This window comes from Oryctolagus cuniculus, chromosome 2 (genome assembly GCF_051225735.1).
Source record: "Oryctolagus cuniculus isolate XC-2025 breed Fujian yellow rabbit chromosome 2, ASM5122573v1, whole genome shotgun sequence".
NCBI lineage: Eukaryota > Metazoa > Chordata > Mammalia > Lagomorpha > Leporidae > Oryctolagus > Oryctolagus cuniculus.
In genome coordinates, this window is record NC_142868.1 from 177,814,841 (window position 1) to 177,834,221 (window position 19,381).

The 19,381-nt window shown below is 46.1% G+C and overlaps 2 protein-coding genes across 3 annotated transcripts in view; one reads left to right on the forward strand and one right to left on the reverse strand.

Moving 5' to 3' along the window:
* Positions 1–286, reverse strand: part of YPEL5 (yippee like 5) — a 13,050-nt gene extending 12,764 nt beyond the window's left edge. For both annotated transcript variants that reach the window (XM_051843053.3, XM_051843054.3), the window contains exon 1: positions 195–286. The gene's annotated coding sequence lies outside the window, so the exon portion shown is untranslated. The remainder of the gene's footprint in view (positions 1–194) is intronic.
* Positions 1–18,868, forward strand: part of LOC103347812 (uncharacterized) — a 20,064-nt gene extending 1,196 nt beyond the window's left edge. The window contains exons 4-5 of the mRNA XM_089327070.1: positions 1,508–1,719; positions 17,763–18,868. Coding sequence (XP_089183196.1) covers positions 1,508–1,682 — 175 coding nt within the window. The 3' untranslated portion in view covers positions 1,683–1,719; positions 17,763–18,868. The remainder of the gene's footprint in view (positions 1–1,507; positions 1,720–17,762) is intronic.
* The last annotated feature ends 513 nt before the right edge of the window (positions 18,869–19,381 follow it).

A 19,381-nucleotide genomic window follows, 5' to 3' on the forward strand; every position in this document is an offset into this window, starting at 1 on the left:
CGGACGCCGGGCCCGCCCAGAGGGGCCGGGGGCGGCCGCGCTGGGACCCCGGGACGGGCGCAGCGGGGAACAGGCACTTCCTGCCTGGGCCCCCACCCGGGGCCGAGCCCCGAGCGCGTCGAAGCCGCCCGACCCGAGCGAGAGTCTCCTCAGCCCCCACGGGCCCCGAGCCCAGCCCCCGCCGCGGGACTTACCCTGAGCGGCGGTGAGATCCGCGGCTGCCAGCGTCTTTTCGGTCCTCAGCTGCGATGAAGCCCCTCGGCCACCCGAATCTTCAGGTTTAGTCAGGCCCCGGCCTTGGCCCCGCCTCCTCCTAGTCGGGCCTCAGCGTCAATCACCCTATGTAGCTCCGCCCCCACGCAGTTGGCTCTCCCGGTTGGCCCAGAACGCCCTTCATTCCTAGGCCCCGCCCCTCTCCCTGGCTCCCTGCCCCTTCCGCTGGGCCCCGCCCCTTCTCTAGCTCACCCTCCCCCACTCCAGCTCCCCAGCGCTAGGCGGCCCACCCCCCCCACCAGAAGCCGCGGATCCAAGGCGGGCTTACTACAGCTCGCTCCGCCCCCAACCCGTCACTTCGGATTCTTACAGCCAATTAAAGAGGCTAGCTCTGCCCCCTCTCCCGAGACAGCCAATGTGGTGAGAGTTAGGATCCACCCCTCCTCCCAGCTGAGAGCACACAACACAGCGTCCACGTGAGTCAGCTTCTTAAAGGGGACGGCTCAGCCTTTCTAATTGCAGCAGCTGGGACGCATTGAACGTCATCAGCGTCACCGGGTGGCAGCTAAGGCCTGGCTTCCTGCTGCCCAATGAGCCCAGTTATGACAAATGAAAACAAGAAGCTGTTTTTCAGGCGAGCAGGTGCCTAGGTGGTTAGAGTACACCGCGTGATTCATTTATTTGAGGCTGCTTCCTCTCGCAGCCAGTCCAGTCCACCCTGTCCGACACACCAGACCCTTTGATTCTGGACAGATAGGAACTTCTGAAAAACTTCCCTAGACTGAGGGATTTTTCAAAGGTGCTGGACTTGGACTTTATTACAGTCTCGAATCTTCTCTGGGTGGCGGAAGTGGTTCTCAAAAGTGTGAGGAGACTGCGCCTTCCAGTGGAAGCTGAGAGCATAATCTTACGGCCCAGGCTCCCTTCCCCTCCTGGAAGGGTCCGCCTCTCAGATTCCCCTGGCGGCTGTATCTGATGGCTGACTTTCAGATGAAGCTACAGTATTTCCTAATGCCCATTTCCCAGAGAGCAAACAGAAGCTAACGTTGGAGGCAGCCCTGCAAGCTGTTGAAAGCCCTTCTTCCCCCACCCCGCCCCAAAGTTTATTTGAGAGCCAGGGTTACAGAGAGGGAAAGGGGGGGGGGGGAGCTCTTCCATTCACTGGTTCACTCACTCCCCACCCCAATGGCCTCAATAGCCAGAGCTGGGCCACGCAGAAGCCAGGAGCTTCTTTTGGGTCTCCCAAGAGGGTGCAGGGGCCCAGGCACTTGGTCATCTTCCACTGCTTTCCTAGGCACATCAGCAGGGAGCTGGATCAGAAGTGGAGCAGCCAGGGACCTATCATCCCGAGCCCATGTGGGACACAGGTGCTGCAGGCGGTGGCTTTGATAAGGCAGAGGTTCTGGAGCAAATCCTCACCAGCCCCGAGTTCACCAGGATCCCATTCCCTCCAGACACAGCTGCTGTGACCGTCAAAAACAAAAGAACCAGCTTAGCTGTCCTCTGGTGAGTTTTCCAAGAAACAAGGAAGTTTTCAACATTTTGGTTTTTCCTCTCTCACTATTCCTTTGTAATGACAAAAGTAACACGTTTACTGTGGTAAATGCATCCCTGCTCATTTCCTAACAGAGGCGGCTGTCTGCTCACAACTTCCTGGGTAGCCTTTATGCTCAAAGAAGTGCAGGGAAGCATATTGTACCTTTTGTCCTTTAACTTGCTTTTCTTCCATGTAATATGCTATGTAACCAGCCTTTCATCACAGGTGTTATCTTTTTATCCACAGATTTACCTTGGTCTCCCTAGTCTTCCATGCTGTGACATCACTGTCTTTTATTTAGCATTGTTTTCTACCAACAGGCAAGTAGATTGCCTTCAGTCTCTCTATACTAAAAACACTGCTATAATGAACACCCACACTCATCGGTAGAATATTTGTCAATTGTTTCTCAATATAATCACTTGAAATGAAAATACAGTGTCCAAACCCTTAGGAATGAGTAACTGCCAAGTTAAACATCGGGAATGATATTTATTTACTTAGCAAATGTGTATAAGCTACTTTCTGTTCTAAGTACTCTAAGATTATTAACTCTTTACTTTCCATAACAACTCTATGAGGCAAATATTGTCATCTTCCCATTTCATAGATGAGTAGACTGAGGTGCAATGACTGACTTGTCAGGTAGTTATTGGATACTTGGGAGAGAATGAGGAGAACCATATCTGAGAAAGATTAATCTCGATGATGGTGGTCACTAGAGTTAGGATCTAAGTGTGGGGTCAGGAGGGCTGATGGCAGTGGAATTGCTGGCACTGGTTGACCTCCTCACAAGAACGGTTGCACAAGCTTGCTATTTTTTTGTTTGTTTGTTTTGTTTTGTTTTTAAGATTTATTTATTTCAAAGGCAGAGTTAGAGAGAGGCAGAGGCCGGGAGAGAGAGAGGTCTTCCATCTGGAGCTGCGCCGATCGGAAGCCAGGAGCCTGTAGCTTCTTTCGGGTCTCCCATACAAGTGCAGGGGCCCAAGGACTTGGACCATCTTCCACTGCTTTCCCAGGCTAGAGCAGAGAGATGGGTGGGAAGTGGAGCAGCTGGGACTCGAACTGGTGCCCATATGGGATGGTGGCAGTGCAGGCGGTGGCTTTACCCTCTGTGCCACAGCACTGGCCCCAGGGCTTGCTGTATTATAGATGGATGCAAGGCAGAAGTTTCCAAGATAAACCCAAGATTTTATCCCAGGTGACTGGTAGAGTGACGGTTCTCCATTGCTAGTGTGACAGAGGCCTTTGTCTTTTAATTCAACTTGTTTCTAACTGACATGATCAAAGTTGTGGCAGAGGCCTTCCCAAGGTCAGAAGAAGAAAAAGGGAGGCATCTGTCTTGGGAATGAAATGTGGTTGTTATCTGCTTCCCTATGAATGCTTCGGCTGTAGTCCCGATCTGCTTATATGTAACCATCTCAGGTTCTGCTGGTTACTACAGAGCAGTGATGTTAACCCTTGCCAGACAGCAGATGGGAAAAGAAACATCTTCTGTAACTGCCTTTGCACGGGCAGTATTCTATCAATCCTGTGGCCTCTGTGTAACATTAGAAGATCCGATATAAGGGAGATGAAGAGGCTAAAACCATATATAAAAGAAAACCCTTCTTTGTTCGGGACTCAGACTTTTGGATAAAAGTTTCCATCTGGGCTTTATGCTGGCATAATAAAAGACTACTCCTTGTTAGGAGGCCTTGGTTGCCTTGTCTCCATGGAGGAATCTTGCTACACTAGATGTGAGGTGGCTGGAAACTTTGATCTGGGGTGAAAGATAATGGGTCTGAGCTGACGGTGGCACACTCCATTAGGAATAAAGAATGTACAATTAGAGATAGTATTACAAATATAAAAGAGAAATGAAAAAGAGGGGTGAGATATTTGAAAAATACTCTACTGGGCATTTGGTTAGAATCGTATTACCTCTATTAAGTAATTTAGAATGAATTTGTGCTTTATTCCTAACCTATAACCTATAACCCTAACCCTAACCCTAACCCTAACTCTGACCCTAACCCTAACCCTGACTTTACTTCTCAAAATGGCTTCCCTGAAGAACGTGGCCCATTTCTTCATTTGTTCAAGTGTTTGTTTCTGTCTTTTCATGGATTTCATGATATCGCCGCATTCCTCTAGATTGTTCAGATATCATTTTAGGGTTAGGTCTAGGTGTTGTATGTTTTCTGGGGATGCTATGGGCTGAATTGTGACAATTTCCCCAACTTCATATGTTGAAATCTGACCCCTTTGTGACTGCTTTTGGAGTCAGGATCTTCAAAAGGTGGTTGAGTTTAAAGTAAGGCCATTAGGGAGGGCCCTACTCATCCAGTGTGACTGGGTCCCTGGAGAAAACATTTAGATGTTTCAGAGGCACCATGATGCCCATACTCGAAGATAAGCCTGGGGAGCACACAGGGAGAAGGCAGCTGTCTGCAAGCTGAGGAGTGAGGCCTCCAAAGGACCTGAACCTTCCAAACCCTTGATCTTGAACTTCCAGCCTCCAGGAATGAGAAGGTACATGTGTGTTTAAGCCAGCAGTCTGGTATTTTGTTGTGGTAACCCTTGTAGACTAACACAGGAAGTTAGTATAAGCAGGAACTGCCTGGACCATATATTATAACTCTAACTGGTTATTTCTTCTTTTGCAGGGGGAACGTTATGATTTTGTGAATTATTTTCCTAAATTTTCTGGCTATACAAAATTTATCTACCAATGACCGTAATTTTGTCACCTACTTGATAGTCATTTTCCTTTTAGTCTTAAATCTCTGTTAATACATCTTTAAGTATGTGTGTGAATAATTCCACCATACAGGTTCTTTAGAAGTTATTGCTAGTTTGTAAAGTTTCATTTTTAAATAAATAATGGGTATGCAATTTTATCAAATATGTTGTTAATGTCTCTTAGATAATTGTTTTTCCTCTTAATCTATTTTTTAAAAAATTATTTATTTGAAATGATGCTTTATTCTTGGTTCTGGCCATACACCTGTCTGAAATTGTCTGCTATACCTCTACCAGATGACTCCATTTGAGAATGACAAGCTGTGGTCAGACTTGCTGATGCAGTGCTCATATGCCTCCCTTTTGCTCTGCTTCTCCTTCTCTTGCTGGGGAGGGCCTTGAGCTGGGGCTGCTTCTCTACTAGGTGCTCCCTGTGCAATCCACTGTAAGATTCCCCTGCTAATCTCTAGAACCTGTAAATCTGTTACCTTATACAGCAAAAGAGAGGAGCAGCCATTTGGCCTAGGGGTTAAGATGCCTTTTGGGGTGCTTGCATCCTGTGTCAGAGTGCCTGGGTTTCAGTTCCAACTCCGCTCCCAGTTCCAGCTTCCTGCTAATGCACAGCCTGCGAAGCAGCAGATGTGGGAAACCTGGACTAAGTTCTCAGGTCCTCGCTTTGGCCTGGGCCAGCCTTGGCTGTTGCAGATATCTGGGAAGTGAATGAGCAGATGAGAGTTTTCTCTCTCTCTCTCTTTCTCTCTCTCTGTCTCTCAAATAAATAAAATCTAGAGCCAAAGGGACTCTGCAGATTAGATTACGTTAAGGATCTCTTTGAGATGGGGGTGGTCTTCCAGAATATCCAAGTAGGTCCATCGTAATCACAGGAATTCTCACAAAAGAGAGGTAGGAGAGCCAGAGTCTAAAAAGGAGATCAATCAGCCCTAGGAGACAACAAAGAAAAAGGAGGTAGGAGAGTTTGCCTTACAGGAGGTGTGACCATGAAAGCAGAGATCGAAGGGGTGGGAGGCCATGAGCCAAGGAGTGCAGGCAGCTGCTGCTTCTAGGAATGCCGGGAAGCAGATCTTGCCCCAGAGCCTGTGTCACAGGACGAACACAACTCTGCCACCTTTCTGATTTGGCCTTGTAAGCCCATTTTGGACTTGGGACCGCTAGAACTGTAAGGCAATAAATGTGTGTTGTTTTGAGCTGCTAGGTTTGTGGAAATTTATAACAGCAGCAGCAGGAAACTAACGTACCACCTGATTTCCCCACAGCCATGTTTTATATGGAGTGTTCTTACTACTTAGTGCTGTTTATAATTTTAATGCTGTTAATAACTGTATCCTTTCTAATGTATGTGATTTCCATAGGCGGCCAGTCCTCAGTTAACAGTATCCTAACACTTCCTTGCATCAGATGGCACCAACCAACAGGATATTATATTATCTCCCCCAACAAATGATGTTAAAAACAGCAGAGATTTAGTAAAATTTCTGAAAACTCATGCCAACAGTAAAAAAAAAAATTCACACTTCAAAATCTAAGACTTGGGATAAGTATGGTAAATGTCTCAATTAGGTGGGACAGATTAGCAGAATAAATGGGAGGTGAGGTGCACAAGCTTTAGTTATTTAGCCAGAGGTCAACCTCAGCATGGCCACATCCTAGCTGTTTGACCATGGACAAGTGTGTCAAATAATTGCTAAACATAGTAATAATCTTTGGTTATTGTGAGCATTCAATGATCCCATTGATGTTAAGTGCTTAGGTGATCCCCTCGCACCTGTTAAGGGCTCAGTAAAAGTTGCTGTTGTGTTATTTCTTGTTACTGCCATGACCTTAGATGATGGAGGTGAGTTCATGGTGAGCAGGTTGTACTATTTTCCCTGGACTGTGCACCCTCAGAGTGTCAGGTCACCTCACAGACCGCCAGGCAGATGCCTGCCTGATAGCTCTCTTTTGTTGCTCATCCCTGAATGGAGAGAGTGCTTGGAATACTGCCCATAGTCTGACATGACTCATACCCTAGAGATGAACAATGAGACATTAAGCTTCTTTCAGAACCTATGTGCATACTCAAAAAGTTAATAGCAAAGGTCTCTGGGCTCTAAAGAATTCTTTCAATGAGATTGTAAACACTCTAGTGACTACCATTAACAATGATAATCATTTAGGTGGATGCACTTTGAATACAAAATAAGCATTAAAAATACCACTTAAGCACAAAGCACATCTATGTGATGGCTAAAATATGTTATTAAACAGGAAATGCAAGTTGCATAGGATTATATGAGGGGACTTTAAAAACTTTGTAGAAAATGAAATTTAAAGAAAAGCTTGTTTTGGTACAAATATGTTGAGAAATGCACACATAGTCTTTTCAGAACATGCATTTCCATGGACTTTTTGAAGACTACTTGTACATAGTCTGATCTAATTTTTTTGTAAAAATATCTTAATATGTACAGATGAAATATTTATTTTTTACACTATCCTAGTTTTTGTAAACAATTTACAATGCATGTGTTTAGCTTCAGCAATGAGAAAACTAATAAAGGTCAATGTCATTGTCCCAAATAATTTTTTTTAAGATTTTATTTACTTATTTGAGAAGTAGAGTTAGAGACAGAGAGAGGGAGGGACTGAGAGAAAGGTCTTCCATCCTCTGGTTCACTCCCCCAAATGGCTGCAACGTGCAAAGCTAGGCTGATCTGAAGACAGGAACCAGGAACTTCTTCCAGGTCTCCTACATGGGTGCAGAGGCCCAAGGACTTGGGCCATCTTCCACTGTTTTCCAAGGCCATAGCAGAGAGCTGGATCAGAAGAGGAGCAGCCAGGTCTAGAACCGATACCCATATGGGGTGCTGCACGTGGAGGCTTAGCCCTCTACACCACAGCGCTGCCCCTCCCCCCAGCAATTTTAAGTTTAGTTTGCTCATTGCTTTTATTGAGGACTGATATAAAACGATGATGGTATGAAGAATTTGTCTCTTCTGCCAACTCCAGTATCACCGGCAGCGAAAGGAAGGGGTCTGAAAGTGGAGTCGCGAGGGAAGCCAGACTATGTGGGGCCCGAGGGGCTGGGTTTTAGTCCAAGTTAGTGGAAAGGCAGTGCAGTAGTTTAAGCCTTGTCTTCAGTTTGCACTTTAAAGGATTCCTGTGGCTGCTGGGGGAAGCAGGACGTGGGTCCAGAAGCATTTGTGTTTGTCCAGTGGCGAGCAGGTCCAGGTCGGGGCTTGCACCATGGACACAGGAGAAACGGCAGAAGACAGGATATGTTTTGAACTCAGAGTCAACAGGACTTCCTAATGCACTGGCCAGAGAGCAATCCAGGTTGACTCAGGATGGAGCCTGGGCAACGAGTCGAGTGTCAGAGCCCTTCAGTGAGAGGGACGTGTTAGGGTGAGGCTGGCTCAAGGAGTGGCTTTGGAGGTACAATACAGTGAGATACAGTGAGATCCAATTCAATTCCAGATGCTTCTTTGGAATATGAGGAAAGATACCGACTAGGCGGTTGTATCTTCATATGTGTGTGTTATCTGCTGGGAGCTACAATGGAAGACAGGTGAAGTGTGACTCATATCTTACTCCATAACCTTCTGGATCTACTAAAATATTTTTTGCTTACATGGGGCTGGCACTGTGGTGTAGTGGGGCAAGCTGCTGTCTGTAACACCAGCATCCCCTACGGGCATGGGTTAGAGTCCCGACTGCTCCACTTCCAATCCAGCTCCCTGCTAATGTGCCTGGGAAAGCAGCGGAAGATGGCCCACGTGGTGCTTGGGGTCTCTGCACCATATGGGAGACCCAGGTGAAGCTCCTGGCTCCTGGGTCCAGCCTGGCCCAGAGCTGGCTGTTGCAGTCATCTGGGGGGTGAACCAGAGGATGAAAGATCCCTCTCTCTCTCTCTCTTCAGATAAATAAATAAATAAATATTTTTCATAAGTTTTGTTTGTTTACAAGAGGCAATAAGCTAGGTCTCCGGTGTGGCGGGTGTTGGGGTGGTGGACCCTTGAAGAAGTGGGGCGCAGTGAGAGGTCATGGGGTCATGGGGGCTCCCCGCTCAGGAAGGAATCAGCTGCGTCCCGGGAGTGGGTCGGCCTGACAGGAGCAGATCCGGTCCTGTGAGAGAGGGTTGTTCTCGGAGGAGGCAGCCGGGCCCATCTCTCTGCGGCCTCCTACACGGGCTGGTTCGCTTCCTGCCCCTCCGAGTTGTGACGCGGCCAGCGCTGCTCTCAGACGCTGGGCGCCACCCTGAGTGGACCCTCCCGCCGCCAGAACTGTGAGTCATAAAAAGCTCTTTTCTGTCCCAGTTACCGCGCCTCGGGGGCTCCTGGCACAGCAACCAAGCTGACGAGATGGGCTGTGGTCTCTGGGCCGTGTCCGGTTCCCACCAGCAGCCCCAGCGCCGGAGTCTCCTTCTCGCCCGCGGTGCCTCGTGCGCCTCCTGCCGCCTCGGTGTGCTCCCGCTCCCCTGTGCCCAGGAGTAGCAGCTGCCCTGCGCCCCATTTGCTGGTTAATCAGGCCAAGGAGGTCCTTCCCTCCGCGGGCTGGCGGGACCTGAGGTCATGTTGTCTGCCTCTCCGCCTCTCCCAGGGGGGACCCAGGGCTCTGCCAGAGTGATCTGGTGTGGTCTCCGGTGGTTGTCGGGGGTGGCGGCACCGTGATCAAGCAAGGTCCTGCGGATAGCTCAGGCTGTCTTCCCCAGGGGGTATTTGTGACACCAGGGGCCTGGTGCCGAGCGTCGTTCCTAAACTCTGGGGGGATGGCTCGGGCCTACCGGCCCTCAGCGCTTGGATCCCAGCCTGGCTCTTCGAAGCGCACGTGCGTTCCCGCCCTGGCACACGGTCATGGGCTCCCTGTGGGTGGCAGTGCGGGTTCTTCAGAAAGCACATGCCAAGGTGGCGTCAGAGCTTCCAGCGATGTGTGTGTGTGTGTTGGGGGGGGCAAACAGTGGGCTGAGAGGAGCCGTCAGAACACGGCGCGAGGAGAGAGGCAGGGAAGGGACTGGGCAGCGAGAGCTCTGGACAAGGGGCTCCAGGCAGAAGCAGTCGAGCTGGAGTGCCCCCTCCATGCTCAGGCGTGGGCAGCGATGGCCGGGAGAAGCACGCGCCGGTCTGGGGTAGGTGCAGGGGTGCGAGTGCAGGAGCCCTGCTCCCTGCAGCAGGTTCTTCCAGAGGAGGTCCGGGAGGCGCTCGGCCGCGCCCCTCACACCCCAGTGCCTCTCGTGCCCGTCTTCCTGCTGTCCCTCCTCTGAGGACCCTCTTCCCCTGCAGGTGCCCACCTTCCGCTCCTGGTGCTCCTCCCAGCTCCCAGCTCCTCTGTTTGCATGCCCTCTGCTCAGCCTTCAGGACTTTGTCCTTGACGTAACTGGTCAGATTTAGAGTTTCACCTTGTGTGTGTTTATATCCGAGAATATTTCCCTCACCACCAAAACCACCCACAGTATCCATCGCACTTGCCCTTGCGTACGTTTAAAGCTATATGCTTGTTCTGCTAATGTTCAGCTGCATCGGACGAGCCTCAGGTCTCCGTGTGTCCTCCTGCAGGGTCATCCTGCAGATACCCATCCACCTGTGCATCCGTTCATCTCGTTCTCCATGTCTCTATCTCTCTACTACTTAAAGCCTATCCTTGTCTAGGTACTCTTGTACTAGCATTTGAACACCAAGTTCTATGTCTGGGGATACCTTTATCCCCACGTTTCTATTATTGTCACAAATATGCTGCTAGAGGGACTTTTAAAACCTAATGTCTGTGTTGAGGGTGTGGGCAAACAAACCACATTTCATATTATTTTGGTGACAGTGTGAATTGGTAGTGTGTTTGTGGAAGGTGGAGCGGTGAGACCTATTATAGTCTAAAATAGGAAACATAGTTTAGTCTAAACATTTCTACTTCTAGGAAATGACTCTAGAAATCCATGGGCACAAGTGAACAAATAGTTGTTTCCAGCAATGTCTGTAATGTTGAAAGAAACAAAACCCTATATTTCCATCGTTGTAAAGCATGATGAATTACAGCACAACCAGTCAGTAGAAAACTGTGTAACTGTTGTTAGAAATGAAATAAGTATGTAGAAAAATGCTCAAAATGTATTGAATAAGAAAAACAAGTCAAATACTATATTTTTTATGATTCCACTTTTCGTTTTAAAATGTAGGTTGCAGAGAATCAGAGTAATAGATAACGCACCGTAGTATATCCAAAGAGGCACTGTGTGTGTGTGTCGTCTTCTGATAATTTTTTTCTCATGAATGTGTGTTGAATTTTGCCAAGTGCTTTTTCTGCATTAGTTTAAATACTCACGTGACTCTCCTTTAGCTTATTAATGCAATGATTACACTGACTGATTTTAGAATAATGAACTACCCTTGTATCCCTGGAATAAGCCCCACTTGGTCATAGTGTATGATTCTTTTTATATATTGCTGAATTCTTTTGATGAGTATTTTGGTGATGATTCTTCATATGTATTCATGAGGGAGAGTGGTTTGTAGTTTCCTTTTGTTGTGTTTTCACTATGTGGCTTTGGCACCAGTGTATACCAGCTTTGTAAAAGTTAAGAAAGCATTCCTTTATCTTCTGCTTTCTAGAACAGATTGAGTACAGTTTATGCTAATTCTTCTTAAACATTTTGCAGAATTCTCCAGTGTAACCGTCTAAGCCTGCAGATTTTTTTTTGGTGGGGTGGGGAGAAGCTTTAAAGTTGTCCATGGTGGTGATAGGGTTTTCAAATGACATATTTCATATTGGATGAGTTATGGTATTTTGTGTTTGTCAGTGAATTGGTCATTTTCATGTAAGTTGCCAAACATACGTTTATAGAGTTGTTTATCATATTCCCTTATTGTCTTTTTTATAGTTGCATAACTGTAGTGATACCCTTTGTTTCGGTCTGATGTTGTGCTGTAGCAGTTAAACCACTGCCTGCAATGCCAGCGTCCCATATGGATGCTGGTTAGTGTCCTGATTGTTCCATTTCCAATACAGCTCCCTGCTAGTGTTCTGGGAAAAGCAGTGGAGAATGGCCCAAGTACTTGGACCCCTATTACCTACTTGGGGAACCTGGAGGAAGCTCCTGGCTCCTGGCTTGGCCTGGCCTAGCCCTGGCCATTGTGGCCATTTGGGGAGTGAGCCAGCAGATGGAAAATCTCTTTCTCTGTCTCTCCCTCTCTCTGTAACTCTTTCAAATAAATCAATAAATTAAAAAAAATTTAAAAAGTAGTTACCTTCTTTTTCATTCTTGGTATTTTTGTCTTCCCTCCTTTTTCTTTATCAGCCTTGCTAGAGATTTGTCCAATTTTTTTAAACTTATAGTTGATTTTTTAAAAAGATTTATTTATTTGTTTGAAAGGCAGAGTTATAGAGAGGCAGAGGCTGAGAGAGGGAGAGAGGTCTTCCATCCATTGGTTCACTCCCCAGATGACCACAATGCCCGGCCAGAACTGGGTTGATCCAAAGCCAGGAGCCAAGAGCTTCCTCTGGGTCTCCCACGTAGGTGCAGGGGCCCAAGGACTTGGGCCTCTTCTACTGCTTTCCCAGGCCACAGCAGGGAACTGGATTAGAAGTGGAACAGCCAGGACTTGAACTGGTGCCCATATGGGATGCCGGCATTGCAGGCGGCAACTTTACCCACTATGCCATAGCACTGGTCCTGAGATTTGTCAGTTTTAATTGATCTTTTCAAAGAACCATTTCCGGTTTCATTAATTTTTTTTCTTGTTTTCAATTTTATTGAATTCTGCTCTTGTCTTTGTTGTGTTATTCCTTCTGCTTGTTTTGGTGTTTGTTTTTCCTCTCTACTTTCTTTTTCAAAGTTCTTGGGTTGGGAGCTGAATTATTGATTTCAGACTTTTCTCTTTCCTAATATAAACATTTAGTGCTATAACTTTTCCTCTCGATAGTGCTCTAATGGTGTCCCGCAAGTTTTGATGTGTTATATTTTTGTCTTCATTCCATTCAGAGTATTTTTAAAATTTCCCTTGAGATGTTTTCTTAGCCCATAAAATATTTAAAATATGCTGTTGGGGCTGGCACTGTGGCATAGTGGGTAAGGCCGCCGCCTGCAGTGCTGGCATCCCATATGGGCATTGGTTTGAGTCCAGCTACTCCTCTTCTGATCCAGTTCTCTACTATGGCCTGGCAAAGCAGTAGAAGATGGTCCAAGTCCTTAGGGCCCTGAAACCATGTGGGAGACCCAGAAGAAGCTCCTGACTCCTGGCTTCAGATTGGTGCAGCTCGGACAGTTGTGGCCAATTGGGAAGTGAACCAGTGGATGGAAGACCTCTCTCTCTGGCTTTCCTTCTCTCTCTGCCTCTCTTCTCCATCTGCATAGCTCCGGCTTTCAAATAAATAAATAAATAAATCTTTTTTTAAAAAAAACTATACTATTTAGTTTCCAACTGTTTGTAGATTTGCTTTCTATTGTTGATTTCTACTTGGATTGCATCATGATCAGAGAACAATACTCTGATTTCAGTGCTTTTACATTTGTTGTTTCTGAAAGAAAACACTATCTTAATTAGGACTGACTTTAAGGCCTTAAATTCATATATGTCATTCATACTGTTACATTTCAAACAGGAAAGAGTAATCAATCCACTCATTGGATTAAAATCATTGAAATGATTTTAACAAGACTTTGTAAAACTTTACAGGAAGACAACTATAATGTCCTCGGTCTGTGGGTCCAGGGTGCAAGGCTGAGGCTCACCTCCTTTGCTGAGTTTCTCCTTTGGTGACCCAGGAAGTCATCAGCCTTGCCTGTGTTCCATGGGCATGTGGGGGGAGGACTGTGGACTCTGTTGTTGGGTAGAGTGCTTTATTTTTTTTCTTTTCATTTTTTTTTTTTATTTTGACAGGCAGAGTGGACAGTGAGAGAGAGAGACAGAGAGAAAGGTCTTTCTTTGCCGTTGGTTCACCCTCCAATGGCCACCACGGCCAGCGCGCTGCGGCCAGCGCACCTTGCTGATCCGATGGCAGGAGCCAGGTGCTTCCTCCTGGTCTCCCATGGGGTGCAGGGCCCAGGTACTTGGGCCATCCTCCACTGCACTTCCCTGGCCACAGCAGAGAGCTGGCCTGGAAGAGGGGCAACTGGGACAGAATCCGGCGCCCCAACCGGGACTAGAACCCGGTGTGCCGGTGCCGCAAGGCGGAGGATTAGCCTAGTTAGCTGCAGCGCTGGCCGGTAAAGTGCTTTCTAAATGTTACTTAGATCCTACTATTGATAGCACTGTTGAGTTCTGTATACTTCTGGATTTTCTGTGTTATTTTTCTTTCTATTTTTGAGAGAGAGAGATGCTTCACTCTCCAACTATGATTGTGAATTTATCTATTTCTCATTTCAATTCTCTCAGTCTTTTATTTCACATATTTTAGCCCTTCTGTTTGATGCATGTAACTTTAGGATTGCTATGTGCTCTTGACTGGGTTTACTTTTTTAATTATAAAGTGTTCCCCTTGGTCCCTTGTAATTTTCTTTCCTTCCAAGTCTACTTTTTTTTTAAACTTATTTATTTATTTGAAAGGCAGCATTAAAGAGAGAGAGAGGGAGAGACAGAGAGACAGATCTTCTGTCCGCTGGTTCATTCCTCAAACACTGCAACAGCCAGGGCTGAGCCAGGCCAAAGCCGGGAACCTGGAGTTTCATCTGAGTCCCCACGTGGGTACAGGGGCCTAAACATTGGGCCATCTTCTGCTGCTTTCTCAGGTTTATTGGCAGCGAGCTGGATCAGAAGCAGAGGAGCCAGGACTTGAACCAGCAGAGGCTTAACCTGCTGTCACATACCAAAGTCTGCTTTATCTGATAGTAGTGTGGCTACTCTTGTGTTCTTTTGGTTAATGTTTGCAGAGTGTATTGTTTTTATCCAATTCTTTTCTCTTTTTTTTAAGATTTATGTATTCATTTGAAAGAGTTACACAGAGAGAGGAGAGGCAGAAAGAGAGAGAGAGAGAGAGAAAGAGAGAGAGAGGTCTTCCATCTGATGGTTCACTCCCCATTTGGCCACAATGGCCGGAGCTGCACTGATCTGAAGCCAGGAGCCAGGAGCTTCTTCTGGGTCTCCCACATGGGTGCAGGGGCCCAAGGAATTGCACCATCTTCTGCTACTTTCCCAGGCCATAGCAGAGAGCTGGATCAGAAGTGGTGCAGCCAGGTCTCGAACCGGTGCCCATATAGGATGCTGGCATTTCAGGCCAGGGTGTTAACCTGCTGCGCCACAACACCGGCTCCTATCCCATTATTTTCAAAACCTACATTATTATATTTGGATTGAATGTTTAGTGGACAGTTAGATAATGGGTTTTAATCCCTCTGCCAATCTTTTAATGTGTACATTTAGACTATTTATTGCAATTATTAATTATTTGTGTTTTCAATTTTTTTTAACTAGGGAGAAAGGAAAGGAGGGGGAAGGAGGAGGGGGGGAGAAAGAGGAAAGAGAGAGAGAGTGACTTCCATCTGCTAGTTCATTCCTCAAATGCCCCCCATTAGCTAGGGATGACCCAGGTCAAAGCCAATAGCCAGGAATCCACTCCAGATCTCTCACAAAGGTAGCAGGGACTCAACAACTTGAGCTATCACATTAGCAAGAAGCTGGAAATGAGGGCAGAGTGACGACTCAACCAGGCACTCAGATGTTGGATGCCAGGACTCAAACTGGTGCTCGTATGTGGTACTGGCATTGCAGGTGGTGACTTTACCCACTGTGCCACAACACCAGCCCCTTTGTCAGTTTTCTGAGTAAATTCTTTAGATATCATATGGTATGAACATAACTTATTACTGTCAGGGGTTGTCAATGTTTTAACAGTTCAGATGAAGCAGAGAAAGCCTAACTCCGCTTTCTTCGTTTATGATAGAATTGTCTTAAATATTTGCTCTACATAGAGAACCACGTCAGACAGTGTTATAATTTTTGCTTCAATGATCAAACAATTTAGAAGACTGAAGAGGAGCAGAAAACATTATTATACTTATCCTTATTTTTGTGTATGTTCCAAGAATCCTTTAACTTTTTTCTTTTGTTTTAGACAAGTTTCTTAGCCATTCTTTCAGTGTAGATACGTTAGCAAAAATTTCTTTTAGTTTTCTTTCATCAGAGACTGTCTTGATTTCCCCTTCATTCCTGGTGGGTATTTTCTCTGAATAGAGAACTCTGGGTTGACCAGTCTTCTATCAGCCCTTCAAAAATGTCCTGCCACTTTCCTTTTGAACTCCGTGGCTTCCTTTGTGAAATCTGCTGTCAAAGTGTTGTTGTTAAATTTTCATTTTATTTGGAAGGCAGAAAGAGAGAGAGAGAGACAGAGACAGACCTTCTATCCACTGGTTCACTTTCCAGCTGCTGGCAACAACTGGTTCTGGGCCAGACTGAAGCCAGAAGCTGGGAACTCAATTCTTTGCCCACATGGGTGGCGGGGACCCAAGTACTCGAGCCATCACCTTCTACTTCCCAGGGTCTGCATTATCAGGAAGCTGGAATCAGAAGCAGAGCCAGGACTCAAACCAGGCACTCTGATACGGGAGATGGGCCTCCCAAGTGGCATCTTAACTACTGTGCCATTCACCTACCCCTTAGATTGTTTCACCTCTACAGGGAAAATGTCATTTAAAAATATTTATTTATTTATTGAAAAGACATAGTTATAGAGAGAGGGGGAGAGACAGAGACACAGAGAGATCATCCATCCATTGGCCCATTCACCAAATGGCCTCAACAGCTGGTACTGGCCCAGGTGGAAGCTAGAACCCTGGATCTCCCTCTGGGTCTCTCACATGGGTAGCAGAGGCCTAAGCACCCAGGCCATCTTCTGCTGCTTTCCCAGGTAAAGTAGTAGGGAGCTGGATCAGAAGTGTAGCAGCTGGGACTTGAACCAGCACCCATATGGGATGCCAATGTTCCGGGTTGCAGTTTAACCCACTACACCGCAATGCCAGCCCCAAATGTCATTTCTTATTAGGAGTTTGTCTTTAATTGACTATTATGTGCGTTGGTGTAGATTGCTTTGGATTTATACTATTTGCAGTTTTCTTGCTTCTTGAATATGTAGGTTTATGTCTTTTGCCGATTTGAGGAAGTTTTCACTCTTTATATCTTGGAGGGCTTTATTCAGCCTGGTCTTTTCCTCCTGTTTTAGGACTTTGATGCCACTAGTATTAGGGCTTTAGTCTCACACATTCCTAAAGCTCCATTTGCTTTCTTCTGGTTATTATTGCTCACTTTTTCTCTGTTGTACACATCAAGCAACTGCTATCATCTTTTCTTCAAGATCATTGATTTTTTAAATATTGTCTCCTACATTGTTGCAAGCCCATCTACTGAGTGGTTTTTGGTTGTTGTGACTTTCCATTTTAAAATTTCCATGGTTTGCTTCACTTTTATGCCTTCACTTTCTTTGCTTTTTTTTTTTTTAAGATTTACCTTATTTATTTGAAAAAGAGTTACACAGAGAGAGGTGGAGCCAATAAAGAAAGAGGTCTTCCATCCACTCGTTCACTCCCCAAATGGCTACAAAGGCCAGAGTTGAGCTGATCCGAAGCCAGGAGCCAGGAGCTTCCTCCTGGTCTCCCAAGTGGGTACAGGAACCCAAGGACTTGGGCTATGTTCTGTTGCTTTCCCAGGCCATAGCAGAGAGCTGGATCAGAAGTGGAGCATCTGGGACATGAACTGGCACCCATATGGGATGCCAGTGCTACAGACCAGGGCTTTAACCCGCTGCACCCCATTTGTTTTTGTTTCAAGGGTTTACTAATTTCTCAGCAAAGCCTTTTTGATGATGGTTACTTTAAAATCTTTGTCGTGTAATATCTTTGTCATCTTGCTCTAGGCACCTGTTGATTATCTTGTTTTCTTACAAGATTTATTTATTTGCAGGCAGAGCAGATAGAGAGATCTTTCATCTGCTTGTTCATTTCCCAAATGGCTCCAACAGCCAGGGTGGGCCAGGCTAAAGCCAGGAGCTAGGAACTCTATCTGGGTCTCCCATGTCTCCCAAGTACCCAAGTACCCAACTACTTGGGCCATCGTTTGCTGCTTTCCCAGGCACATTGGCAGGAAGCTGGCTCAGAAATATAGTAGTCAGGGCTTTAGCCATGCACTACAGTGTAGGATACCAACGTGGTAAGTAACAGATCAACCCACTGCACCACCAGCCCCTTGATTATCTTTTTTCATTCAGTTTTAGGTCTTCCTGGTTCTTGCTATGATGAGTGATTTTCCATTGGAACTTGTTTATTTGTAGTTTTATGCAATAAGATTCTGAATCTTGTTTAAACCTTCTATTTTAGCAGGATCCAGCAACTGTCAAAGGAAAGAAAGGAAATCCAGCATGCGCTCAGCAGGGAAAGGACAGGTGCCACCTTATTTTCATGGTTCGAAAAGTTCCTGGGAAAATGGAATCAAAGGTTATGTATATTTTCCGTAAACTTGTTAAAGCCCCTTTTTGTAGCTGATGCATCAGGCATCACTGCATTTCAGCCAGTTTGCGTTTTTACTGAGCACCCACTGCCGCTCCCTGTGGGAGAAGCTACTATCCAGCACGTTGCAGATGAGAAAACTGAGGCACAGAAATGAGAAATAACTTGCTGTAAGCCTACAAGGCACTGAGACGTATCAGCACAAGCTTTCGTGGGCTCTTCCCACCATCCTGCATCACCGCACCCTGTTCCCAAGGGCCCTGGCCAGCCTGCCAGAGCCACCGTAAAATGTGACTGTCACAGGCAATGTCCCCTCTTAAAAAGAATTTGGAAGAACATTTTCTAAATCTACACTTTGGTTAGCTTTAGGCTATCTGTGTTATAGGTAATTTGGTTTTCTCCTGTCCTTGCAGCGTTGTCTTAAAATGATATAAGAACATTTAGTATATCTGCAAATAGGAAATGAGCCTTTTTAAAAAGGAAAGTAAACAGGCAAAAATAAAATGTTCAGAACTGAAGGCGGCTGTCAGTGGGCACAGTGTGAGAGGAAAGCGAGAGTCTGCGCACAGACGCGGGGCATATTTTCATATTCTCTGCCCTCCTTTGAAGCAAGGGCTCACTTCATACACTGAAGATGGCTGAAGACTCGATGCTGTCAGTTTTATTTTCCTAAGTCAAAGCTTATTTTAAATCAGCTGTAGGGAAGTTCTTATATATGTAAATATTGTAGTGATTCCTTCTGTAAACTTACAGTCAGACATTCATTTGTACTTTGCAGTTTACAAAGCACGTAACATGTAAGGGTACTTCCAAAAGTTTGCGGAAACTGCGATTAAAAGATAACTTATTTTGCTGTAAACATTTTGAAATCCATGCATCACTTTTTAATAGTATGTGTTTTCCATGAACTTTTTGGAGATCCCTTGTATGCATGAATTTCAAGGTTTCTTTTTTTGTACCAAAATAAACATGTTTTAATTCCATTTTTCCTCAAACTTTTTATAGAATATATTTTCAATTTAAATTTTATGATTTATTTGCTTATTTTCATTTTGCATGAAAAGCAGACACACACACACACACACAGAGGCAGAGGGATAGGTGGAGGGAGATTGTCAGTGTGCTGATTCACTCCCCAAATGCCTGCAGCAGCAGGGCCTGTGCCAGGAGCCTGGCACTCAATCCAGGTCTCCCATGTGGGTGGCAGGGCCCAAGTACTTGAGTTGTCCTCTGCTGCCTCCCCAGGGTGTGCATTAGCAGGAAGCTGGATTGGAAGTGGAGTAGCCAGGACTTGAACGAGGCACTTGGATAAGAGATGTGGCGTCCGAAGCAGCGCGCCTCAGCTGCAGAGCCGGATGCCCCTCCAGGAGCTTTCAGAAGTCATCCTCCACGCTCTCTGAGTCCGCTGACCCCCCGACCACACTGTCAGGGGCTTTGCTTGGGTTCTTCTCTCTGCAGGCTTGGGACCAGCCTGGGATTCAGAGTTTTCA